At 51.6% G+C, this 26,564-nt stretch overlaps 1 protein-coding gene across 1 annotated transcript; it reads right to left on the reverse strand.

The window, feature by feature from the left end:
* Nucleotides 1-6,903: 6,903 nt before the first annotated feature.
* Nucleotides 6,904-7,863, reverse strand: LOC136996017 (olfactory receptor 5AP2-like). Its single transcript, XM_067317013.1, has one exon. The coding sequence runs from the start codon at nt 7,861-7,863 to the stop codon at nt 6,904-6,906; it is 960 nt and encodes a 319-aa protein (XP_067173114.1).
* Between the last annotated feature and the right edge of the window lie 18,701 nt (nt 7,864-26,564).

Raw genomic sequence — 26,564 nt, forward strand, 5'->3', positions numbered from 1 at the left:
GCTGTAATTACCGCACGTGTATCATTAAATGTTATTTCTCTCCAATCTGACTTTGAACTTCTGCCTCAGCGGGAACCTAGGGTCAGGCCCTGTTATGGTGGCCGGCGAGCGTAATATTTTCCATAACATCAGGATCCAAAAAGTCCCAAAGAAGCCATCCAAATCCCTGCTTGCATGAACTTGGTGATGAGTCTATTCCACGCACTCCAGGCACCCTTCTAGATCCACGGCAGTGGGATCCCAGCACAAGCCCCCTGCCCAGCGCAGCCTGGGGGCGGCTCAGGCCTCCCTGGAGAGCCCCAGCCCAGCAGGGAACAGCCCTGCAAGGCCAGCGCCTTTCTGGCCTGTCATCTTCAGAGACAGAAGTGGCCTCACCAGCCATTTCACAGTCCTGTTGCTGCTGCTCAGCTGCTCAGGCTGAAGTGACCTCACAGCTGCTTTGCTGATGCCCTTCCTGCTGCTGGCCTGTCCAGGACTCAGGCAGAAGTGACCTCACAGCCTACACTCAAGCCATAAACCTGCTTCTGGCCTACCAGCAGCAGACAGAGGTGACTTCACATGAACCGACAGCAAGCAAGGGCCTGCTGACGGCATATGACCTCTAGAGAAGGACGTGAGCTCACTCCCAGCATCAGAGCGATGTCCCACTTTTGGCAGATCAGGTACTGAAGCAGCAGTGATCTCACAATCAACATCCCAAGTGCCTTCCTGCTACTTGCCTATCAGGTGCTCAGGCAGAAGTGGCCTCACAATACATTTCACAGCCATCTTCCTGCTGTTGGTCTATAAGCTTCTCATATTGGAATGACATCACAGCCACTTTGCTGACCCTGTGCCTGCCAGTGGCCTGTCATTTCTTCAGGCATCAGTGACCTCACAGACAACAGTGAAGCCATTAACCTGCTTCTGGCCTAACAGCAGCACAGGCAGAGGTGACTTCACAGGGACCTACACCAGCCAAGAGCCTGCTGATGGCCTATCAGGTACTGAGGCAGAAGTGACCTCACAGTCAGCATGGAAGCCATGTGCCTGGTTCTTGTCTATCAGGTACTGAAGTGGCACTGACCTTATAGGCCCATATCTGGGTCATGTGCCTGCTGCTGGATGGTCATGTTCTCACATGGAAGTGACCCTGTCATTGGCTCCCAGGAACATGGGGAAGGTTGTTCTCCAGGATTTTCTTGCTCCTGCAGTGGCTTCCCGGGAGCTGGGGGAAGGCCGAGGAGGTAGCAGTGCCCTGGCCCCAGGCACCCGTCAGCACCTTCACCTCAGGAGCCATGGGACCTGTCCCTCCTCCCTCCAGCCCTCTGACCAGCCAGCTGCTCTCCAACAGGGTGACAAGAGCCTCAGGTCTCCTTGCCAATCCTGAAGGCATGGTCCTGATGGACTCCCATAAGCACTGCTGGCTGCTTGTCCCAAGTGCCTGGCCCAGGGAGTGCGTGCAGGGGTGTTATCACAGCAACATGCTCGGGAGGAACAGGAAGGGCCAGGCCCATCTGTGCCCATCCAGACAGCTGCAGCGAGTACCTTGGGGACTTGGTTTACTTCAACACAATGAAAGTCTGGGTGTAGGGTGCTCCTACACGTAGGTGCACTCCCCAGTGCTGAGAAGCTAAAAAGAAAGTTTTAAGTGCAGGGAGAAAAGCAGAGAAATACTGCAGGTCTCATACAGGTGAGATGTTATGGGATCTGCTTCTGAGGGTGCTTCAATGGTGACTGTGATGTGACTCAGGTCCCTTGTGAGCCACACATTGGAGGCATCCTGTAGTTTCAGCCACCCTGGACTTGAAGGTTCCAGACTGAAATCTTTGCCTGAGTGCCCAGGAACTCCCCCTTTGGCTGGGAGGGGTCTCTCAGATCCTGCTGCCCTCCATCCCACAAGAGGTGTCAGGAAAGCTTATTCATCAGTGACCTGCATGAAGGGACAGAGTGCACCCTCAGCAAGTTTGCTGACGATACAAAACTGGGAGGAGTGGCCAATATACCAGAGGGCTGTGCTGCCATTCAGAGAGACCTGGACAGGCTGGAGAGGTGGGCAGAGAGGAACCTCATGAAGCTCAACAAAGGCAAGTGCAGGGTCCTGCACCTGGGGAGGAATAACCCCATGCACCAGTACAGGTTGGGGGTTGACCTGCTGGAAAGCAGCTCTGTGGAGAAGGAGCTGGGAGTGCTGGTGGACACCAAGTTAAGCATGAGGCAGCAATGTGCCCTTGTGGCCAAGAAGGCCAATGGTATCCTGGGGTGCATGAGGAAGAGTGTTGCCAGCAGGTTGAGGGAGGTGATTCTCCCCCTCTCCTCAGCCCTGGTGAGGCCAATGTGGAGTACTGTGTCCAGTTCTGGGCTCCCCAGTGCAACAGAGACACAGAGCTACTGGAATGAGTCCAGCAAAGGGCTCCTGCGATGATTAGGGGACTGGAGCATCTCTCCTATGAGGAAAGGCTGAGAGAGCTGGGCCTGGTTAGGCTGGTGAAGAGAAGAAACAGTATTGGCTCCAGTACTGCTCCCTGGGGGACACCATTAGTGGCTGGCCTCCAGCTGGACTCTGTGCCGCTGATGACAACCCCCTGAGCCCAGTACTTCAGCCAGTTGTCAGTCCACCTCATTGACCACTTATCTAGCCCATCCTTCATCTGCTAGTATATGAGGATGTTATGGGCAACAGTGTTGAAAGCTTTACTGAAGTCAAGGTAGACAACATCCACTGCTCTCCTCTCATCCACCGAGCCAGTCACCTCATCATAGAAAGCTAATTTAACATGATTTCTCCTTTGTAAATCCATGCTTACTACTCCCAGTCACCCTCCTGTCCTTCATGTGTCTGGAAATAGTAGCTAAGATTAGTTGCTCCATCATCTTCCCAGGGATCGAGGTGAGGCTGACCTCCCTGTGGTTTCTTGGATCCTCCTTCCTCTTCTGCTTGAACACAGGGGTGACATTTTCTTTCTTCTCGTGCTCAGGAACCTCTCCCAGGCAACACAACCTTTCAAAGATCCATCAGCACTCACAGGTGCATCCCATCGGCACCCATGGTCTTGTGTAGGTCCAGTTTGTTTCAGTGTTCCCTAACCCGATCCTCTTCCACCAAAGGAAAGTCTTCATTGCTCCGGACTGCCCTCTGATCTCAGGGGCCTTGGCTTCCTGAGGGCTGGTCTTACCAGTAAAGCCTGAGGTGAAGAAGGAAATCAATATTGTCAGGAGGGCCTCTGCTACATTTAGCAGCGGGTCCACATTTTCCCTGGCCTTCATCCTGCTTATGTACCTGTAGAAGCCTTTCTTTGTCCCCTTAACATCCATATCCTGTTTGGACACCAGGTGGGCTTTTGGTTTCCTAACCAATCCCTGCATGCTTGGATCATGTCTCTATTCCTCCTGGGTCATCTGTCCTTGCTTCCAGCTCTTGTACACTTCCTTTCCATGCCTGAGTTTTGTCAGGAGCTCTTTGTTCATCCATGCAGACCTGCTGCTGCCTATGCAGCATTTCCTGCTTCTTGGGATGGACCATTCTTGATTTTGGAGTAGGGCATCCTTGCAAAATCAGCCTGCTCTCTTGGACCCCTCTTCCCTCCAGGGCCATATCCCATGGGGCCCTTCCAAGAAGGCCAAAGTCAGCTCTCCTTAAGTCCAGAGTTGTGATTCTGCTTTTTGCCCTGCTCTCTCCTTTCAGGATCCTGAACTCCACCATCTTGTGGTTGCTGCAGCCAAGGCTGCCCCCAGCTACCACGTCCCCAAACAGATCTTCCTTCTTTGTAAGCATGAGGTCCAGCACAGCTCCTCTCCTTGTTGGCTCTTTGGTCACCCGTGTCAGGAAGTTGCTTTCAGTGCACTCCAGAAACTGCCTGGACTGCTTGTGCCCTGCTGTACTGTCCCTCCAGTAGATATCGGGGTGGTTCATGTCCCCCATGAGGACCAGGGCCTGTGAAAGTGAGGCTTCTCCCAATTGCCTGAAGAAGGCCTCATCTATTTCTTTTTCCTGATGTGGTGATCTGTAGCAGACACCCACTACCATGTCACCCATGCTGGTCTGCCCACTAATCTGGACCCATAAGTTCTCAGCTGGCTTCTCACCCATCTCAGCAGAGCTCCAGGCCTCCCTGCTGCTCTCACACACAAAGGCAGCTCCCCCTCCTCACCTTCCCAGCCTGCCCTTCCTAAAGAGCTTCAATCCACCCATCACAGCATTCCAGTTGTGTGAGCTATCCCACCACATTCCCACGATCCCAGTGAGATCATAGCCCTGTAACTGCACACAGACTAATTCCTCCTGGTTTTTTTTTTCCTTTTCTTTTCTTTTTTTCCCCATGCTGCATGTGCTAGTGTGCAGGCACTTCAGAGAGGCACCCTGGCATACTGGCTTCCTAGAAAGGACATGGGAGCTTTCAGGCACTGGAGCAAACTAGACACACACACACACACATGTCCATGGGAGCAGGGGAATGTCCTTGTGGGGTTGCTCACCTTCATCTTGGAAAGGTCATGATGCTCGGGAAGTGGAAGTGATGGCTGCAAAAAGGCAAACACCACACCCACCTTCAAGCAGAGCAGTAACCGGGGGCAGGGCACAGCTGGACAAGTGCACTGAGCAGCAGCACTTTTACATGGCACTACTCCCTTTCGTCATCCCTCCTCTCCATTTTCCCACACTATCTCCTCTTTGATTCAGCTTCATCTCTTCCTCTCCCTGCCTTTGGCCCATGCACTAAAATTCCCATAATTAATGGGATACTTTTGTCTCCTTGTGATCAGTGACCCTCTGCAGGGTTATACTGGGGAGATTCCTTCAATGCCTGCCATCAGTGACCTGAGAGTTCCAGTCTCTGTCACCTACTGCTTGATACTCTGGAGGGTCTGGCTGTTATTCAGAGGGACCTTGACATGCTGAAGAATGGGGCTTATAGGAGCCTCCTGAAATTCAGCTAAGGCAAGTGTGGTGTCCTGCACCTGGGGTGTAGTAACCCCAACAGCCTCATGCAAAGGGTCCACTGAGGGCCAAGTGTTGAGAGAACAGCTTTGCAGAAGAGGACCTGGGGCTCTTGGTGAGCAAGCTGAAGAGGAGTCACCAGTGTGCCCTGGTGGCCAAGGCCATCAGCCTTGTTTGGACTCCTAAGATGCCTCTGGCTAAGGGTGTTGAGCTCTGTGGGCAACCAGGCCCCAAAGCCCACCCCACCATGAGCTCTGGAGGAGAACTGGCTAAAGGCATTCCAGCAGGGAAGGAAGGCTCAGGAGGGAAGCCAGCTCCTCCAAGGGAAAAGGAATTGGACAAGGCATGGCTGTCCCCATCTCCTTAAAATAAGGTGAGGAGTAAGGAGCAGAAATGCAGCTGGAGCCCGGGGAACAGAAATGGAGCGGGGACTTGCTGATTCCCTAGGGGCAGGGGAGAGAAGGGTACGGAGAGGAAGATCCAAGGCATTGCTTGCACCTCTTGTTTTAGCCCTTCCAAACAGGAACTGTCCACCTCACCCCAGCCTCTCCTGCTCCTCTTGCAACCAGAGAAACCATGGCCTCTTACCCTGCCAGCCCATCTGCTGCATCCCCAGCTGGTTCCTGAGGCCATGCCTGACCAGAGGAGAGGTTGGGTGGGAGTAACACATAAAGCCCTGTCGCGAAGGAGTGATGCACTTCACTCGTAAGAGGGAAGCAGCACTATGTTTATTGTGGTAAGATAGCGACTTAACAAAGTTCAGTCGTAAATAAGAATGATTTAACGAGGTTCAGTTGGCAAGGTTCACTCAGTTATTTACTGCATGAAGGACAGGGTCAGATGCATGTGCAATGGAGACCCTCCCGTAGAGTCATGAGGTTCAGAAAGGACCCCTTGCTTTCTAAACTCCTTCTGAGAGGAGCCTAGGTGCGGCTGGATCCAGTCTTAGTCTCAGACTTGGTCAACGGTTCATGTCTAAAGGAGTATGTGTGAAGGGGACCCTCCCGTTGAGTCATGAGGTTCAGACTGGACCCCCTTGCTTTCCAAACTCCCCCTCGGAGGAGCCTGGGTGTGGCTGGATCCGATCCTAGTCTCAGACTTGGTCAACGGTTTATGTCTAGGGGAATATGTGCACAGTTAATCAGAGATATAACTCAGCAAAGTTTCTGAAGTTCACAAAAGTTCAGCATGCTATTAATCACTTACCGAGGATCTGTCACGGGTCAGGAATCTCTCAACCTTGAGGAGTAACCTTGAGAGGCATCCCTGCTCAAGAGGAGGTTCTGCAGTGCAGCCCGCTGCCATGCAGGAGAGCTCAATGGGCTCTGGGCTGCCTGCAATTGATGGGGGGGAGGGGGGAGGGACGATTGACTCATAGTCATATTTGCACACTAGATGGGTCTTAGTTGGCGCATGCTCAATTAGTCCCTGTGCTGTTTACACGGAGGTCAGGTTGAGGGGGAGAGAGCACATCAGTGGGGGGGAAAGGAGCACACCGTCACAAGCCCCCAAAATGGAGAGGGTCCATTTTTCTGCTGGAAGGGCAATGGAAGGGCACCTTCACTGAGAGCTGTATACTGGCTCCAGAAATAGACAACACTGAGGGAGATGGAACCCATCCCCAGGAGCCACAGCAAGAAAGATGTCCCCATGTTTGCACCCGGAAGGCACTCACATGTCTTTCCAAATTCCTTCTTCTATCTATCTTCTTAATGAAAAACAAAACAAAACAAAATAAAACTTGAAGCTCTCAGCCACTGAAATATATAAAGCCACGATCCCTTTATTATGAAGGAAAATGCAGAGCCATGGCATTTTTCACATTCACTTCTAAATAAGAATCTTTTTCTCCAAGGATCTTTCCCTTTCATGCCTGTGCCACTCCACAGGCAGTCTCAATGCTAAGTACTTCTGAAGATGACCCTGGTAGCCAGCATTTGCCTTTGTGAAAGAGCTGAGAGAGATTTGTGCTCAGTGTCAACCACCTAGCATGAGCTCTGAGTGCAGGCCAGAGCTTTCCTAAGTGCTTTCCTCAGGGCTTCCCTGACCTCCCTGTTCCGCAGGCTGTAGATGAGGGGATTGACCAGGGGCGTGAGGATGGTGTAGAAAAAGGAGAACACTTTGTTGAGCTGCCTCAGCTGGGGGGTTCTGGGCATCAGGTAGACAATGATGAGGGTGCCATAGAAAACAGTGACAACGATGAGGTGAGAGGAGCAGGTGGAGAAGGCCTTTTGCCTGCCCACACTGGACGGGATCCTGAGGATGGCAGCTATGATGCACACGTAGGAGGCCAGGTTGGACAGGAAAGGGAGGACTAGATTGAATACAGCTAGTGTGAAAGTTACCAGTCTGGCCGCATTGGTGTCACTGCAGGCAACCTCTAGCAATGGGGTAAAATCACAGAAGAAGTGGTCAATCACCTTGAGGCCACAGAACCTTAAACGGGATACGAAAGAAGTGACTACCGTAGAGGTAAAGAATCCCACTAGCCAAGACACTGTTGCCAGCTGTAGAGAGACCTTCCAGGTCATGAGGCTGGCATAGAGCAGGGGCTGGCAGATGGCCAAGTACCGATCATAGGACATCATGGCCAGCAGGTAACACTCACTGACTAAAAAATAGCCAAAGAAGTAGAACTGAGCCATACAGCCGTGAACAGAGATGGTCCTGTCCCCAGTCAGGAAGCTGGCCAGCAAGCGGGAGAGAATGGTGGAGCTGTAGCAGGTCTCCAAGGAGGACAGATTGCCCAGGAAGAAGTACATGGGGGTGTGCAGATGCCGGTCTGCCACCACCAGCAGAACTATGAGGATGTTTGCAGCCATCGTTACCAAGTAGATGATGAGCGAGAGGAGGAAGAGCGGTGTCTGCAGCGAGGGGACATTCCCCATTCCCAGCAGTATAAACTCCACTGGTGATGTATGATTGTCCCATTCCCCTTTCTCCATGTAGAGCCACAGGTCCCTCATTCCTCTTTTGCCAGCAAGGCAGCCTACAAGAAAGAACATTTGCTTCATTCTTTCCTTCTTGTAAAGAAGAATCATGAAGGACTTTGCTGTCAGGGAGAACATCGACTCTGGCACTTCTCTGACTACATTTGTGTTCCCTTTATGGCCTCCATGCCTAGTGAAAGGAGGGAACTGGGGTTTTCCAGAGAGTTAAAGCAGGCATCTAAAGAGAAGCCCCTCCTAGGAGAACCACAGAGGTGAGCTGTCCCGCAGAGGTGCTCATTTCATGCTTGGAGTGGAGTTAGAGGAGAGAAAGCATTCGCTCAGACTGTGACAGTGAGTGTGTCGCAGGATGGGTGTCTCAATGGTGAGCAGTGGGTGAGGTTAGGGAGGAGCATTGTTCCCATCCTGTTTGCGGTAAATGCCTGGGACATGCCTGGGGGCACGGCCAGGGAATGTTCCTGCCTGACAAACACAGCCCTCTCCTGGATCCTACCTCCCAGGTGAGGTGTTGGTGCCCCTCAGCAGGTCTCTGGGCTGGCTCAGGGGCAGCAAAGGCACAAACTCTAACTCTGCACTGACCGGCAAGCTCCCCAGGACTCTGCTCAGCTAACAAGGGAGTCGGAAGAAATGTGTGGAGAAAAGAGGGAGCTGCAGGAGAAGACTCCCAGGAAGGGAAATGCCCATCACCTTTCTCACCCATAGATGCCACCATGCAAAATCTCAGCAGCTAAAAAGAAACAGACCTGTCTCAGAAGACACAGCACAAACCTGCAGTCCTCAGGATGAGGTGCTGACCTCTGCACTGATGGTGCTGGGCAAGGATGATCCAGGTCATGGTCTCATCCTCTGCCTCTTCCCCACCACATCCTTCTCTTCCCTGAGCTCTCTGCAAACCACCACCCAGGACTCAGGCATTGCTCTGCCCTTGCTGTCTTCTTCCAGCAGCACCTGTGGTGCGTGTCCAACAACACCTGAATGTCCCCTGCCCTCTGGAGTGTCCTGAGGGCTAAAGCACTAACGAGTCTCTCAAGGCTCCTGCTGCAGCTGGTCTTTCCCCAGGGACTGCAGAGAGTGAGCAATGCAGAACTGGCTCTCAAAGGAGACTGAAACTTCTGAGCTGCTGGAAACTTTGTGAGCGCTTCCTGGCATACAGCTTTCCCCATAACTCTGGTCACTCAAACTCTGGGACATGCTGCTTTGAAAAGGAAACTGAGGCAGAGAAATCATCAGGCCTCCTCCAAAGTCATGACGAAAAGTCAGGAGAGATCCCACAAATGGGATTCCCCTCACCTCCCTGCATGCGACTCTCTGTTCCCTGATTCTCTCAGGTTTGGAGAATCCTGCTTGCCTGAGCTGGTCCCTCCAGCCTCCTGCGATGGTCAGTGGGGAGGAAGAGGTCGAGGACCTGGCATTTCCTCCCAGCCATGGAGACTTGCCCTGGGGATGGGGTGAGTCCCCCTCAGGTGCCAGGCTCTGTACCTTGAGGGGAGAGGGCCCCCCAACGTCTCCCAGAAGCACAGGGGCCTCACGTGTCAGGGGCTGAAGGGAGCAGAGCTACTGATATTTCCTCCTGGTTTCTGTCCACCTCTTACCCTAGAGGTTCCCAGGAGCCTCCTTTGCTCCTGTTGTTGCAGCAATAGTTGCCACCGGATGTGATTCCTCTCAGCCCTGTTGGACTTGCCTGTCATGAGATGCAGTCTCCTTGCCATCTGCCCTGACTGGAGAGGCAGGAGCGGCTGTCCCCATGGACACAGAAGTTTGTGCGACAGCTGCCTGAGCATCTTGAGGGCCTTCTACTGAATTGGCTCCAGCTGGTCACTGTCTTGCCTTTATTTGGGACCCAGCACTGGATGTGGCACTCCAGATGTGGTCTAGCGAGCAGTGAGTGATGGCAGGTGATCACTTCCCTCAATCTCCTGGCCATGTTCCTGCGCCCACAGCCCAGGAAGCTGTTGCCTTCCTCACTGCCAGGGCACACTGCTGGCTGACGTTCACTTGGCCGTGCACCAGGACCCCCAGGGCCTTTTCCGCAGAGCTCCTCCTGGCCAGGCTGTTGTCAGGGCCCTGCAGCCAATTACAGGCCTTCATGGCCCTGACCAGCCTCACCACGAGCCTCCACACATGTGTCCAGGAAACCCCATCTAAGCTCAGGCCTGGGCCTTCAGTCCCATCTGGAGCTACGTTGCAGGTGGGCTTGTCTGCAGCTGTATTGCAGGTATGCCTGTTCCTGCCCATGGACCCTGTTGATCCGGACTCTGAATCAGAGCCTAACTTTCTAGCTCTACCTTAGACCTACCTCATCGCTATGGACCTGCCTTGCAATTAGGGGGCTTTGTATGACCCTGGTTACTGTCACTGGACCTGATCCTGATTTGCCAAGATGTGATCCTGGCTTGACCTCGGAGCTGTCTTGACACCAAGAACTTTCCTGGTGATCTGGAGTCTTGGCTGAACCTGGCTGCCATCTCCAGGTCTGCCCTGCTCTCCTCACTGGGCTATGGTGGGGCTTGACCATGGCTGGTGAGGCCCTTGCCTTTTTGGCCTTGTTATCATGTTTGGCTCCCGCCTCCCTGTCCCTTTGGGAGCAGCCGGCCATTGCTGCTGCCTGAAATCTGCTCACAGCCTGTATTGTTGCAAGGGCTTCTTACTTCCCGGGGGCAAGATTTGGCATTGATCTTTGCTGAATGTCATATGATTACATGCTGCCTATTCCTCCAGACTTTCAAGGTCCCTCTGGATGGCTGCCCCAGGCTTGGGCACATTGACTGGTCCCACTCTACTTTGGTCTCCTCTGCAGACCTCCTCCAGGTGAGCGTGTCGTGGGGGGGGGTTATTGTTATTATTATTATTATTATTATTATCATCATCATCTCTGGGTTTATTGCAAAGAGATTTATTGAAGATGGAGATACAGTGTAGTCACAGCGAGCGAATCTTACTGCACACTTGTTAGTGCCCGAGTCTCGGTTTCTTACAACTCCAACGGTTTCTTGTCAGAGGTTATCTTAACTCCCGGAGAGTAACCTTGAGAGGCATCCCAACTCAAGAGGAGGTTCACAGCCGTGCAGCCCGCTGCCGTGCAGGAGAGCTCAACGGGCTCTAGGTTGCAGCGTTATTTATGGGCACGGAGTTTGACTCATGGTCATACAATATCTGGTGTGGAGACGTACCTTTTTTTGCTGATCTCATGCCGTGTTGGGGAAAATATACCCCCTTTTTGCCGATCTCATGCCCATTTCTGGCCTCACCAGTTGCAACCAGTATGGCCTACTTCTTCCTGGTCAGCCCTGGGCGCTGTCAGTTATTTGTGGTCAGCTGGGGCCCAAGATAAGGGTGGGGAGGGAGTAGTTGTGCTCCACTACACTTTGGGCTCGAGATGGGGGGGGGAGGTAGTTGTGCTCCACCACAGGTCCTTGTAAACAGCCTTGGCTGTTGTAAGAGTGAGGGGTGGGAGAGGAGAGAGTAAAGAAAAGCTTGTCAGGGAGGGAGTTTTATATCAATACACGGAAGAAGTAAGCATGAAGATGAAACTCGATACTAGAGAACCAATAAAGTACGTTGTTATTGCTGACCAAGTTGAAGGACTCAGCCTCCTCTTCCTCCACCAAAAAGATCCACAAAAGATTAATGTGCACTGATTCAGTCCATGCTATTCCTTAAGTGACTCGGGACCAAGGAAATGTGTTGTCTATCCTTTTAGGTAAAAGATCTGCATGGATTTGTGGAGCCCTCTTTGCCTTTCAGGCTTCCAGGATTGTTAAAACAGTAGTGAATTATGCAGTGGGAACAAAAGTGAGAAAGGGTTTGTTAAAGCAGCATAAGAGAAAACTTGAACCAATGTCTGCATTTGTTTCTCTGTAGGCCACAAAGCTTATGTTAATCTTTTGATATTTCAATGTGGAAGTCATTCAAACCCACAGCTGAAAAGTGAGGTTACGTTGTCCCAGTTATTTTTCTCCATTGCTCTTACTGTGCTGGCCAGGAAATCTTCTGACCTACTGAACTCAGTTATGTCTCCAGGACCTTTGGCTTGAGCCAGCAAAGGTGCTGCAGTGCTGTGGTGGCAAAAAGGAAATGCTGCCCACAACTGTGTTTCATAACACGACAGCGAGATCACTAGAGAGTTTATTTGCAGTCTGGGTTAGAAGACAGCACACAAGGAAAGATGAAACCATTGGAATGAGTGAAATAACAAAAATAAATATCGTATACATACTTGTGATAATGCTGGAACTTTGCCTATCCAATTTACAGTTCTTTATATACAGCTCCTGTGTTTCAATGCCCATGTTAAGTTTTTGCCTAAAAGTGCTGTTCTGCTCCTTCCTCCCCTCCCACATTCTTTGCTAAATGTTGACCAGTTTCAGCTGAGCATGACAAATGTAGAGATCTCCATGTTTGTGAACTCTAGACATTATGAAAATGAGTGTTGGGGTGATGAAGGGATCTGGACAGGTGGGTGCTGAGGGAGAAAGTTGTAATTCTCCCCCATATCGGCTACCTGACCCCTTGCCCTGCCTGCAATTGGCTGGCCAATGCCCATGTGATGTGCTGTGAGAACCATCACTTGGCCAGCCAGCATGGTGGAGACCAGCAGCCAGGGGGGTGAGAGGGGGTAGGGGGGAAAGAAAAGATAAAATCATTAATATCTTTGTCTTCCTTGGTGCCTTTATTTCTGAACACCTTGTTTTCTGATTATTGTTCTAGAAATGCTGATTGCCACCCAGCACGGTACAGGCCAGGGCTCTAAACAGCGGGAGAGCCAGGCTACAGGCAAAGGTCTCCCCTGGAGCCTGCAGGAATAGGTGCTCTGGAGAAGTTGGCAGCTCCTACCCCGGGCCTGTCTGCTCTGTTTGCTAGCACCACCTCCCCTGAAGAAAGATGCACACCGGCACCTTTTCACTTCTTTAATCGCATAGGATTCATTGACTCAAGTGAGGTAGGTGGAACTCATGGTAAGGAGGTGGCCTGATTTTAATGTGCTTCCTATCATTTCTGCCTGAAAAATCCACATTTCTTTTAGATTGAAGGACATCAAATGATGCTGTTGTGCATGACCATCGTTTTCATTCCAAACTGAACAGTCAAGAGGTTGCTGTCAGCTCAGGAAGCTGGAAGATGCTGCTCCTAATCCTCTCTCCATGGCAAGAGCTCCTGCTGGTCTCATTCAGACTGCGGTTTTCATCATCTGGTAAGACTCTGTAGCTCCCAGGAGGTGGCTCTGCATCAGCCTGACTGCAGCTCATGCCCTTCTCCTAGCCTCCTTTTTTGTAACGCTGCCTTTTTTTTTTTTTTTTTTTTTGCAGGAGGTGGGGGGAAGAAATGTGTTTCCTTTCTTTCATTGTACTTAAGAGGAACAGTTATTGTGCACTTGTTGATTAGTGTAAACATTTCCTTTAGTTGGCTACAGTTACCAAATATAAAGAATGCCACAGCCTGAAATGCCCCATTGGAGGCATTAAAAGTGTTTCAACACTTCTATTTGTACATCTGTGCCTTTTTCTTAAGAAGAAAGTTAAAGCATGAATAGACTTGGTGCTGTTCCGTTCCTTTTTACTTTTAGGCAGGAAATCTGTCCTGTTGTTTGGCATCCCTCTATTACAGCATCTGGACCTTTAGTGGAAGCACTTGAGAGCTGTTAAAGTATGGACAGACATGTTATGTGGTTGGATGCTCATCTGCCACATAAGACGATTATCTCCCTTTGGGTTATGTGATGGTTGCCTCTGTGGTCATCTACCAGTAATGTCTAGTCAGGGCCCACATCTACTGCTAGCACTTTCCTCCTGGGGACCAGAACTGCCTGAGTGTTGGTCATCTGATCAGACAGCCAGAGAAATGCATCCTGGGAAAGGATGCTTGCCACTTTTGTCATGGGGTAGAGGCTTGTCTGCTTATGTGCTTGAGGTACCACCTGCAGGCAATGGCCTTTGATCTTCCTGAGCAAGGAACCTGGCTGGAGGGAGCCTCTGGAAATGAGACAGCAGGCTGTGAGCTGGGGAGCTCTTCAGACAGGCGGAAGGTTGTCACCTCCTATAAAATGAACTTGGAAATTATGATTCATAACCAGGCTCCTTTGACAGTGCCTGCCCTCAGCTTTCCTGCCTGTGCTGTGCTGCTTGTGCTCCAGACTGACTTGGACACCAGCATCCATGAAGCCCGAAGGACAGCACCAACTATCATTTATATTCCACATGTCCGTGTACAGTGGGAGGCTCTTGGACTCTCATTGAAAGCTACATTTACTACGCTATCGCAGAAAGGTCCAGCATAGGCACCAGTTTGGTAGCTTGCAACACCAGCTGGATGCCATGCAAATGTCCCCAAAGAGCTATTCCTATCAGTAGCTTTCCTTCTTCAGTTTCCTACTCAGTTATGTATCCTTGAAGCACCTGAATGCTGTGCTTTCCCAAGCAAATGGATACCGTCATCACGAGGGCACCCTACCTGAATCTTCTAGAATTTGCTACAGCAGAAAACAGCACTGAAAATGTTTGTCCAAAGTGTTTTCTGAGTCAAAGGATTCACTCAAACTCGACCTTCCCCCATTCCCCCCTCCCCACAGGCTTAATAGACAGATGTATAATTTTGCCTGGGAGAATAATTCTGGTGATTTCAAGACAGTTATTTATATTCTGAGTCAAATCTATGCAATGTTTGCCATGTACAAGGCAATCAAGATCTGTTGACCAATAGCATGCCTTCTGACCGTCTGCCATTGCAAAAGATGGGTGTCACAGTGTTCATAATAGGAATGGATTTAGCATTTGAATGCCTTAACTACAATATCAGTTCTTTCTTCATAAGGGCCAAATCTTTAAAAATTAGGAATCTGAATTCCATCCTGTTTTTGGTAACTTTGGGAAGACAACTGCACCGATTTCCATCAGCAGACTTCAGTAGGAGTACCTCATCCACTTTCTAGACTTCTGGGGGTTGCCATTAACAGGTTACACTTCTGGTGATGATGTTTTCCTGAATACAGAAACACAAATCTGAACTGGATGTGTTTATCCTGCATCATCCTTTTCTGCAGAGCTGCTGCCCAGCCGGGCACTGCCCGGCCTGTATCACTGCAGGGTGTTGGTCTGCCCCAGAGGCAGGCCCTGCTGTTTCTTTAGTTTTGAATTTCACAAAGGTACTAGCCACCCATTCCTCCCGCCTGCTGAGGTCCATCTGGATGGCAGCCCTTGAGCTTATGATAGTTCTCTTGGTGAGGTGCCAGCTGCAAATATGATGAGAGTTGTGTTCTCCAGGTCGCTGATGAATGTGTTAGACAGGACAGGTCCCAGTATAGACCCCTGTGTACTCTGCCTTTCACTGGCTTCCAGGTAAAGCACCACTCAATCACAAAAGCCCTCTGAGCTCGATCATCCAACCAGCTTTTAACCCATCCGGTTGCCTGCCAAGCCTATCATAATGCCCAATTTGTATACAAGAATATTCTTGGAGACAGTGTCAAACTCCTTGCTAAAATCATGGTAAATGACATCCACTACTCTCCTCTCCTCACCAAGTGCAGATCTTTTCTCACAGAAGGCAATCAGGTTGGTCAGGAATCATTTCTCTGCACTAAATCCATGCTGATGGTTCCCAGGCACCTTCTTGTCCTTCAGGTGCCCAGAAATGTGATGCAAGATGATTCACTCCATGAAAGACTCCTCACCAAAGAGAGGCTGAACAGCCTGCAGCCCCCTGGGTTGTCCTCGTGGCCTTTTCTGATGATGGGCACAACATACCCCTTCTCCTGGTCATTGGGGCCTCCCCTGATCTCCACAACCTTTCCAAGAGGATAGAGACGAGCCTTGTTGTGAGAGCGGCCAGCCCTCTCAATGTCCTCAGGTGCAGCCCATCCAGTCCCAGAGACTTGTATGGGTTGAGGTCTTGCAAGTCATCCCTCCCTCAGTCATCACCCAACATTGGTTGCTTTTCTTTTTCCCCCTCTGGACTCCTGACTAGGCACAACAGCCTAGGAGACCTTCTTGGTGAAGACTGAAGCCAAGAAGGCCTTGAGCTCCTCACACCTCTCTGCATGTGCTGTTAATAGTCTCCTTGCCGGATCCAGCAGTAAGCCATCATTTTCCTTTTTACTCCTTTCCTGAAAATGAAGCTGTAGCAGCTCTTCTTCATGCTCTTGATGTTCCCTGCAATGGGCAATCCTAGGAGAGCTTTGGCTTCCCTAACACCATCCCTTCTCACTGGACAGTATTTCTAAATACCATCTTGCAGCCTCTCCTTCCTTCTGCTCCTTATTGCCCTGGAGCTCAGTCCTGAGTTCCCAGTGTAGCCAAGCCGATCTCCCAAGATGTCTGCTAGTTTTACTGAGTACCACTATGGACTATTTCTGTGCTTGCTGGGTGCTGTCCTTAAAGACCTGTGGGCTTTCCTGAGCTGCTGGGCCCTTCAGAACTGCCTCCCATGGGATCCCCTGCCAGTCCCCTCAACAGGCCCAAGTCTGCCCCTCTGAAGTCCAGGGTCTGTGCTCCTCTACTATCCTTCCTCACTCCACTCAGGATCTGGAACTCTACTTTTTCTTCATCACTGGAGGCAAGGCAGACACTGACTGTACCATCCCTGATCAGTTCCTTCCTGTTTGAAATTTTCAGATACAAAGAAGCATCACAAATTGTGCATTTGTGCTCAGAAGCTGTCCCTGATGCCCTCCAGAAACCTCCTGGCCTACTTGCACTCTGCTGTTTGGCCTTCCAGTTCATGTCAGAGGGATTAATGTCCCCCCGATAAGAACCAGGGTCTGTGATCCACAGATTTTCTCACATTGTTTAAAGGGGACTGCATCCACCTCCCCTCCTTCATTGGGTCATCTGTAACTCTCACTGCGATGTCACCCTTGTCACCCACAAGCTCGCACCCAAAGCCTTTCCTCTCCCATGGAAGAGCTCCACATGTCTGAGCTGTCCCTTCACACAAGGGGCATCCCCTTTCCTCATCTTCCCCGTTGGTCTCTCCTGAAGAGTTTGTACCCTACCATCAGGGCTCTCCTATCGTGCAAGTGATCCCACCACATCTCAGTACTCTAGCAATGTTTCAGTCAGATTGGTCATAGTAAAACCTGTTACCAGGGGCCAAGGACACTGTGTGTGCGATGGTCGCACTTCAGAGCAGAGCCGTGCTGGTATACAAAGCAGGTGGCAATGTCATGGTGAAAGGAGGTCCCCACTAACAGAGCAAAGCCTGCAGTGCCCAAGGCCAGGCAGAAACAGAGCTGGGCTGTGTAGAAATAGCAGGAGAGGGGTTGGCTGCCTGAGCTGATCTGTAGCACCTTGGGGCCTGTGACAGAGGTGAACTGATCTCCATGCAGGACAAGGTGCCACTGAAGAAGTCCCTGCTCTGGACAGTCTGCGATCCAGTGACCCTGTGGACATCATTAGTACAGTCCCTGTTTATGTCATCTGGGGGCGAAAAGAGGGTCAGGGAGAAGAGAACTGGAAGGTTTTAAGAGTGCAGGGACATGAGTGGAGACCTTGGTGTGATGTGCCTCCCATCTATGCAGCACGCTTAGCTGTGGGCAGTACAGACTGTGCCCGAAGGCAGAGGTAGGATTCATTTGTTTGGGCACAGGGAGGAAACGCAAGATGCCCTGGGGCACTTGCCCAGCACCACTCCAAAAGGACATGGCTTTCCTGTAGGGGCCATACTGTGTGTGCTAGAAACATGCAGTTGTGCTGGACACCCCAGACATCTGACATGGCCCTGACAGCCTTTTTTTATGTCATTACATGCAGTGTCTGCACTGGATTACATCAGGATTTTCACTGTAGGGATCTGCTTGTGTCACAGGCTCATAGTGAGTGGTGGTCTTGCAGTATTAGGCATCTGGGGTCATTTGAGATGGCCAAGGAAATTGCCCACCTGGCCCCCACCTCATGCTCCAGAAGGATGTGGGTCTCATAGTTGCTCCATCAGAGCAAGCAGACACTGACACATGCCTTGGACCACCTCTGCCTCCTCAACTGTCACCAGGTGTTTGTGTGGGAGCAACTGAATCCCACCCTCCATCTCAGGTGATTATAATGTGAGCTTAGACAGGGATCTCACATGCAGACATCTATTTTGTGTACACTTTGGCTTGGGCAAGGAGAATCCCACCTCCTGCTTTTTTTTGTGGAGTTTGTGGGAGAGAGCTGAATCCCACTGCATCCCAGGGTCTTCTAAATGGGCATGTGATGCCCAGATTGACTCATCTGAATCAAAACCTGAACCATGGGTCGAGTAGCTTCCTGCCTAGTTAGGAGTGAGACATTTCCACCTCTTGCAGATAACCATCCTGTGATGAGACAAATTGTAATGCTGGAATCAGTCTTCCTTCAGTGTTGAGAAAGAGACCAGTGGTGATGATTTTAGTCTACTTCAGGGAACATTTCCCAAGAGGAAGGAGCACAAGGGACAGAGAAAGTCAGGACTTCAGCTGGGCCCCTGCTCCTGGGCAGGGCCAGGCTCCTGCAATGGAAGGAGCTGATGGCAACCTGGCAGCACTGCTGAGAGACAGCTGTGTCCAGAGGCAGCTCCTCCGCAAAGAGCAGCAGGGCTCTGGGCACTGCCTGCTGCTGCTGACATGAGATGAAAGAAGACAGCGAGAAGTGAAAGGCAGTGTGGAGTGGGAGGAGAGAGGCGAGGTCATTGTGGGAGGAATCTTCACAGCTCCTGACACAGTAAGTCTCTGGCTGCAGGGCAAAGCTACTGAGGTTCCTGGAGGGATCTTCTAAACCCATCCCATCCTATGACTGATAGATTCAGTCATGAATTCCATGACCTCTGGTCTGTGAGAAACTGCATCAAACCCCTTCAGCCCACAAACAGCACTGGCAGCACCTTGACTGCTTTTTAAGTGTTTTTCTGACCTGCTCCTTAGGACCTGTGAGAACAGAGATACCTGTGCCCAGTGCCCTGTCCTGGGTGGTTTCTGTAGGGCAGAATGGAGCCCACAGAGGGTGGGATGGGGTCTGTGAGCAGCGGCAAGGAAAAGATGTTGGGACAGAGTAAGAGCTGGCAGCAGGGACAGTGCCGGGTGGCAGAGATGGGCAGGGAATGAGAGGGAACTGCAAACAGAATCGTCATGGGAGAATGGATCTGAGCAAGTCTTACTCAGTCCCTCCAATGCAGACAGCTTCTTCCGAGCAAGCTTCCCATGTCTCTTCTCTGACCCAGCAGAGCCTCTGCCCTGACAGCCATGGAGTCCAGGGTCTGAGAGCGACTGCCCTGCGTTGTCACCATCTGTAAGGCAGCATGCCCATGTGGGTAAGGTGAGGGCTTTCCTGAGTGCCCATCTGCCCCTCTCTCCTTGCCTCCCTTGGCAGCAGGATCATGGGGTTGCTCCTTGTTTCCCGTCCCCTCCATGCTGCTCCTGTTCTTCTCTTGGGCTCCCTGGGGTTGGTGGGTTTTCAGCTGCAGTTCAGACACCTGCCCTGTGAGTTGTGCAAGAGAGGGGTCTGCTTGGGAGTGAGGTGTCTGCAGCCCCCTTCTAGCCTCTGTGGCTGCAGGAAATGCAGTCTGTGGGGTTGGGAATTGAGCTGACTCTGCCTTAAGGAGAGCTCATCTTCAGTCCTTAACTTCCTTTGACCATTTCCCTGTCATGTCCTGCCAGATTTGAGCTGCCCTCCAGAAGGGCACCGCTGCCTCATAGCATCTCTGTGATGTCCAAGAGACCCGTGAAGAATCTGCAGAGATGCTGAGAGTATCGAGCTGGTGGTGGGAGGCTGTATATGGGCATCTGAAAAGAGCCCTGTGTGTCCTTGGCTAGAAGCGGAGTGTGGAGACCTCCCTCTGGTGTCCTGAGAAAGGGAGAGATGGTTGGAGATCTGCGGTTCTGAAACTGGACTCGTCTGCTCTCAGCATGGGCTGGTTTCTTTTTAGGGCAACATATGGGAGTGATCATCCCCCAGCTCCAAGAGGTGCGAGCAAAGGACAGCTGGGAAGAAGGCTAATAGACAGACAAGCTGTCCTCACTCTGCACCAAGCGACAGGGAATCCATTTTTCTCAGGATTCACAGTAGAAATGCTGAGAATTGCTGCCTTTGAGGGTCACTCCACAGGGGTGACAGGGGCATCTAATAGAAAATAAACACTGTTAAAAAGTCCCGAGAACTCTGTTCCTCAACCCTCATTGCTTAGAAGTGGTGGTGCAGATGCTGAAAAGCCCTTCCACATGCCCAGTGGATTTCACCTGAGAGGGACTGTGACTGTCCGAACTAGTCACCCCCATTCCCACGTATCCCACCACTATACAGCCGGACTGAGTCCTGTGGAGGTCATGGGCAGAAGTCCCTGCTCCTCATAACACACTCTGCCAGGGCAAAGTGGAGCTCAAGCAAGGGATCTGCGCACAGATCCTCTCTGTAAAGAGAGAGGCAAAGTGGGGGGTTGCATGAGAACTGCAACATTTGGGGGATTTTTTACTTGAAAAGTCTCTCCTAACTTCTCAATGTCTTTTCTTCTTTGGACAGTCCCCCATGCACGGATATATCAAAATGCCCAACAGCAGCTCCCTCAACGAGTTCCTCCTCTTGGCATTTGCGGACACGCGGGAGCTGCAGCTCTTGCACTTCACACTCTTCCTGGGCATCTACCTGGCTGCCCTCCTGGGCAACAGCCTCATCATCACAGCCATAGCCTGTGACCACCGCCTGCACACCCCCATGTACTTCCTCCTCCTCAACCTCTCCCTCCTCGACATTGGCTCCATTTCCACCACTGTCCCCAAATCCATGGCCAATTCCCTGTGGAACACCAGGGCCATTTCCTTCTCAGGATGTGCTGCCCAGGTATTCCTGTTTTTCTTCTTGTTTGGAGGAGAGTATTCTGTTCTCACAGTCATGGCTTATGACCGCTACGTTGCCATCTGCAAGCCCCTGCACTATGGGACCCTCATGGGCACCAGAGCTTGTGTCAAAATGGCAGCAGCTGTCTGGGTCAGTGGTTTTCTCACTGCTGTGCTACACACTGGGAACACATTTTCAATTCCACTCTGCCAAGGCAATGTCGTGGACCAATTCTTCTGTGAAATCCCCCAGATCCTCAAGCTCTCCTGCTCAGACTCCTACCTCAGGGAGGTTGGGCTTATTGTGGTTACTGCCTCTTTAGACTTTGGGTGTTTCGTTTTCATTGTGCTGTCCTACGTGCAGATCTTCACTGCTGTGCTGAGGATCCCCTCTGAGCAGGGATGACACAAAGCCTTTTCCATGTGCCTGCCTCACCTGGCTGTGGTCTCCCTGTTTGTCAGCACTGTCATGTTTGCCTACCTGAAGCCCCCCTCCCTCTCCTCCCCAGCTCTGGATCTCGTAGTGACTGTTCTGTACACAGTGGTGCCTCCAGCAGTGAACCCCCTCATCTACAGCATGAGGAACAAGGAGCTCAAAGATGCCCTGAGGAAAGTGATTTCATGGACATTTTTCAGCAGTGTGAAAATTGCCTTTGCTCTCCACAAATGACTCCCGTTGTGTCCTGTACCAGGACTGAGCTTTGTTTGTTTACTTTATTTTCATTATTACTATTATTGCTGTTGTTATTATCATTTGTTACCATGTTGCTATAGAATTGCCTGGATACATTCCACTTTTCCTGGGACTGCTCATTCTCACTAGGTGCCAATATAAAATTGTGTCTAACACTGGGTCAGAGCTGACTCCCTCACAGTATCTCTGCAATGAAGCAGATTCTTCCAAGTGCAGTGCCTGAAGGCTGGGCTCTTCATCCAGAGCTGCTGTCCCTCAGGCTCTGTCCCCCTGTCCATGTCCTTGAGACAATAGCTCCCCCACCCTGCATGCTGGTCCTTACCCCAAATGTCACGCCCAAACAAGGCTTTGTGCCCAGCTGAAGGACTGGGCATCCAGCTGTGAGCCCTGGAAGGATGAGCCCTCTCCTGGGTCCTCTGCAGGGCTGGCAGGGAGCATGTAGAGGAGGTCCTGGGGCCGTCTACTGGGCCTCTAGACCATCTTCCTCCCATGGGGGGGGGGTCTCAAACATGGTCTGTCAGAACACAGATCCAGTCCAGCTTGTTGTTGCATGAACAGAGAGGAGAAGCTGTCCCAGGAAACTCCTCCCACACCCAGCCTCTCATACCAGCCATTTCCAGCACTGGCCATTCCCCATGGTGCTGGTGAGGGGTGATCTTGGAATGTGACCAGCTCCATCTGCCTGCTGGGCTCATCACCTGTGTAGGGGGGGAGTGTCCATCTTGCCTGGCCTCTCTCCCTGGGCCCAGGCACCATCAGACCCCAGAGCATGGCCTTCTGCTAACTGCTGGGGGGGGGACAGGATGAGAGGGACTGGTGGGACTGGTTGGAGCCTGCTAGGCAGGAGGGTCATGGGGGCCAGGGCACCAAGGTCTGTCATGGGGACCATGCTGTGAGGATGTTTCCCCACCCCTGAAGGCAGCCTATCCTGGCTGCGTGGGGCCACATGCAAGGCAGCAGGGCTGGGCCAGCGCAGCAATGGGATGCAGACAGGAGTCACGACACTCCGGAAGCTCCCACACTGCTGGAATCCCAGAAATGTGACCAGACCCCAGCGAGATCAGACTTTCCACTGTTGTGGCTCCAGGGAGTCCAAGGGGCATCCTGGGTGGGAGGTGCAGGGTGGAGAGTGCAGCCACAGTACTCCCAGCACTCCCTCTGCAGCCAGGGCTGCTCCTGATGCTTCTGGAGAGGACTCACTGTTATTATTGGGGCTGGGGGTCTCTCGGGGGCTGCAGCCACCGGCATCATCTGCCAGGACTCCCAGACCCAGCACAGATGGTCAGTGCCCTGCACTGCAGCTCACAGTGTCCCGTCTCCTGTGTCACTGTCCTCTCTCAGGAGCACTGCCGAGAGTGTCACTCCTTGCCAGGGTATGGAGAGGAGTTGCTGGAGGTCTTCTCTTCTCGCACCTGCTGATCATGGCTGTTTCCTGCTGTTGGCCCACAGGCTCAGCCCTGGGTCATGTTAAGTCTCCATACGCTCTCCCCTGAGACCATGTAGGGACCCACAGTGCATAGCTCTGCTTAGAGCTGGCCACCATGGCTCACCTGCATGGTCCCAGGCGATCTCAGCAAGGCTGTGCTTGGAGGTGAGGCTGTGATTGTCCTCGGTCAAAGTAGATGGGATGGTGTGGCTGGGGGCCAAGGGGAGGAAAGCACAAGAGACAATAAGGAGAAGTTGCAGGAAGGGAAATTTCAAATGAGTTTAAGGAAAAAATAAAGAAATAACCCTGATAGTTGAGCAGCACTGGGACAGGGACCAGGAGATCTTTAAAAACACTTGTGGAGAAAGCACTCACCAACCTAATCTGACTGTAAAGTTAGCCCAGTTCAGAGCAGATCATGGACCTGCAGATCTCCAGTGGTCCCTCCCAACACAAATTCTCTAGGAGGAAGGGGCTTGAAAGTGGAGTCCTGGGCAGGGGACACTACTGTGGGGTTGAGGCCTTGCTGGCATCTGTACTGCCTGGTCAAGCCTGTCCTCAGAGTTACACAGTGAGTGAGTCCATCCTCCAAAGGAGTCTCTGCTCCATGGGCAACAGGAGTCAAACCAGTGCAGGGAGACTGCAGAAAAGTTCTCAGGAACACGCCAGGCATTCAGCCCCTTTGACTGCTGAGGTGTCCCCAGAATGGTGCTTTGCCTCCTGGGTCTGAAGGGCTGAGAAATCTTTGGAGCCAGAGCAGACCGGAGTGCCACCTCCTGGACTTTAAGGTTACAGGGCATCAGGAGGGCTGTACCGGCTGCAGGCAGGGAATCAGTGCCCTGGGGCATGAGCAGATCCCCCTCTGCCCTCCCCTCTCTCTTCACACCCCGGAACAGAGATCGTGTTTCCCATGTTGGCCCTCCCTGCCAGGCTGTATTGGAGGGGATGCAGACTTCACACTGGGGAAATGCAGGAGAGCCTGGTTTCATCTAGAGGTTCAGGGTCCCAGCACACCTGCTGGGTGGCCAGGGCTGCAGGCTGCAGACCCCACTCTGTTCACTGCAGATCTCCTGCGTGGGGCTGGAGGGTGCCCAGCAAGAAGGCAGGCATGCCTGGAGGTCTGGTGCCATTGGGATGGTGGCCTTTGGACCAGCATCTGTGTGTAAGGGACTCAGGACCTTCTCCGCCTCCATGTTAGTGGCAAAGTTAGCGTACCAGGTTCTTCTCTCTGGAGAGCTGAGGATTTAATTCTCTGGAGAAGGCAAAAAAGGAAACCCTTTCCCCCAAAGGATCACCTCTTCAACCCTTTACTCTCTTTTCCTCCTCTATCATCCCATAAGTCTTTTGGCAGGGGCATTTTTTGGTTTCTGACCCTCCATCTGACCCTGCTTTGAGCAGCAGGTTGCACTACAGGCTTCCTGTGGTCCCTTCAACCTGAATTTTCCCAAATGTCTATGATCTCAGGCCGCATTTCAAGCACAGAGCAAATGTCTCTGGGACAGGAGTCACTTGTGCTTTATGGACCATTTAAAAGAAGGTGGTGAACACTTCCTCTGCCCCGTTGACTGTAAGGGCAGCCTGGGAGGCACTGCCTCAGACATAGCTACATTACTGTTGAAGTTCTTTACATCCACCTTTAACCACAAACAAGTCCATTGCCTGGATCCTCTCAGTGGAGAGGGGAGAAATGCAGGCTTTTCTGCAGGGTGAGTTCTCTACCTCTGTAGTTGTGCCTCTAAGTAGATGGTGCCATCCTGCCCTTTCTTTCTTGCGTGAAGCTCAGGCTGCATGGGGATGTGAATGTGGAGGTTGTCTGTCACTGCAGTGACCGTGAGATGGTGGAGAGGTAAGAGGAATGACAGAACCACTGCCCTGGACTGCAGGAGAGAGAATTTCATCTTGTTCAGGATCTGCTTGTCAGGATCCCATGGGTGACTGCCGTGGAGGGCAGAGGAGCCATGCAGCCCTCTTGGATCTTCAGGGACAAAGTCCTCAAAGCACAGGAACACAGGAAAATCTGCAGGGAAGTCCATCAGGGCCTGGCCTGAGGCTGGCAGAGATGAGCAGGGACTTTGTGAATTAGGACTTGAAAAGGCAGAAGGAAGTGCACAGAGGGTTGAAACAGGAATGGGCTACCCAGGAAGAAGACACAGCCATTGTGTGTGGTGGAAGGGATGGAGTTAGGTAAGTCAAATCTCAGCTGGAGCTGAAACTGGAGCTAGATTTAGGAAGGAGTGGGGAGGGGAACCAGAAGTACATGGGCAGGACAAGGAAGGCAGGCAGCCAAGAAAAATGTGGTCTCCCTGCACACTGGGGCAGGGGACATTGTGACCAAGACAGGGGAAAGGCTGAGGAGCTCATTGCCTCTATTACCTTGTCTTTTCCTGGTATTCTATACTGCCAGGCCTCCCTGGCCCCTGAGTCCTTTGGCAGCATCTGTGTTAGCAAAGTCTCACCCATGGCAGAGGAAGATGCAGCTGGGGAGGACTTTTGCCCAGTGGGCACACACAAGTCCATGGGACCAGATGGGAAGCACCCCAGGGTGCAGGGAGAGGTGGCTGGAGTCAGTGCAATGCTGCTGTTGATCGTCTTTTCAAGGTCAGGGTAATCAGGGAGGTTCCTGATGACTGGGAAAAGGCAGACATTGCACCCATTTTCCAGAAGGCCAAGAGGGAGGATCTGGGCAATGACAGGCTGGTCCTCTTCATCTCAATCCCTGGGAAGGTGATGGAGGAAATCCTCCTGGAAACCATCTCCAAGCCTATGAAGGACAAGGCCTGGAAGAGGCAGCATGCGTTGAGCAAGGGGAAATGGAAACCATGCCTGACCAACCTGATTGCCTTCTGCCATAAGATGAATGCCTGTGTGTACAAGGGGAAAGCAGGGGATTTTGTGAGCCTTCACTTTAGCAAGGCCTTTGACACAGTCCCCCATAGTCTCCTTAGAGGCAAATTGTTGAGACCTGCCCTGGATCAATGGACCATAAGGAAGGTGGAAGATTGGCTGGACCATCAGGCTGAAACACTGTGATCAGTGGTACAAGTTCCAAGTGGCAGCTGGTTACTAGCAGCATTCCTCAGTGATCAGCATGTGGGGCAGGACTGTTTAACATCTTGATGAATGGCCTGCACAGTGGATGGAGCGCACTCTCAGCACCTTTGTGGCCAGTGCATGACTGGGGGGAGCCCCGGGGCAACCTCATCTAGTTCCCTCTGCATTGACCAGGGGAGTTGGGACTAGGTGATGTCCAGAGGTCTCCCCCACCCTAAGTGCTGTGATTCAGTGAACCGTTCCCTGGAGAGCTCTGTAAAGAGAGAAGAGGCCGAGGAAGAAGAAAGGAGAGAGAGGCAGAAGAAGAGATCTGAAACATGTCCATTTAAATGAAGTGGTTCCTCAGAACAAAGTTTCTCCATGCAGAGCATTGCCAGCAAATATATTTTGATGAATAATGTATCAATATATATGTATGTACGCTCGCATAGACAGACTAATTCCTGTAGTGCATGAACATGGTGCTGCCAATGAATAAGAAAGAAAAAAATATTTGGCAATGGTAAAAACTGTGTGAAGTTTTGGAAATGAGGATTTTTTTGTCAATTATTGCACTGAAGATGTTTTAGAGACTCCTTTAAAACATTGCTTTAACATGGGTAGGTTGAGATTTGTGCAAATTTGGCCACCCAAAAATAAAGCATTTCCTTTACAGCTGGTCACCCTGCTTTCCTCACCAGTCGAGAGATCCTGACACCTCAGAGTGAGACGTGCTCTGTGCAAAGAGTGAGGGGTGGCATGGACAGCCATGG

Source organism: Apteryx mantelli, unplaced genomic scaffold, assembly GCF_036417845.1.
Source record: "Apteryx mantelli isolate bAptMan1 unplaced genomic scaffold, bAptMan1.hap1 HAP1_SCAFFOLD_20, whole genome shotgun sequence".
Taxonomy (NCBI): Eukaryota; Metazoa; Chordata; class Aves; order Apterygiformes; family Apterygidae; genus Apteryx; species Apteryx mantelli.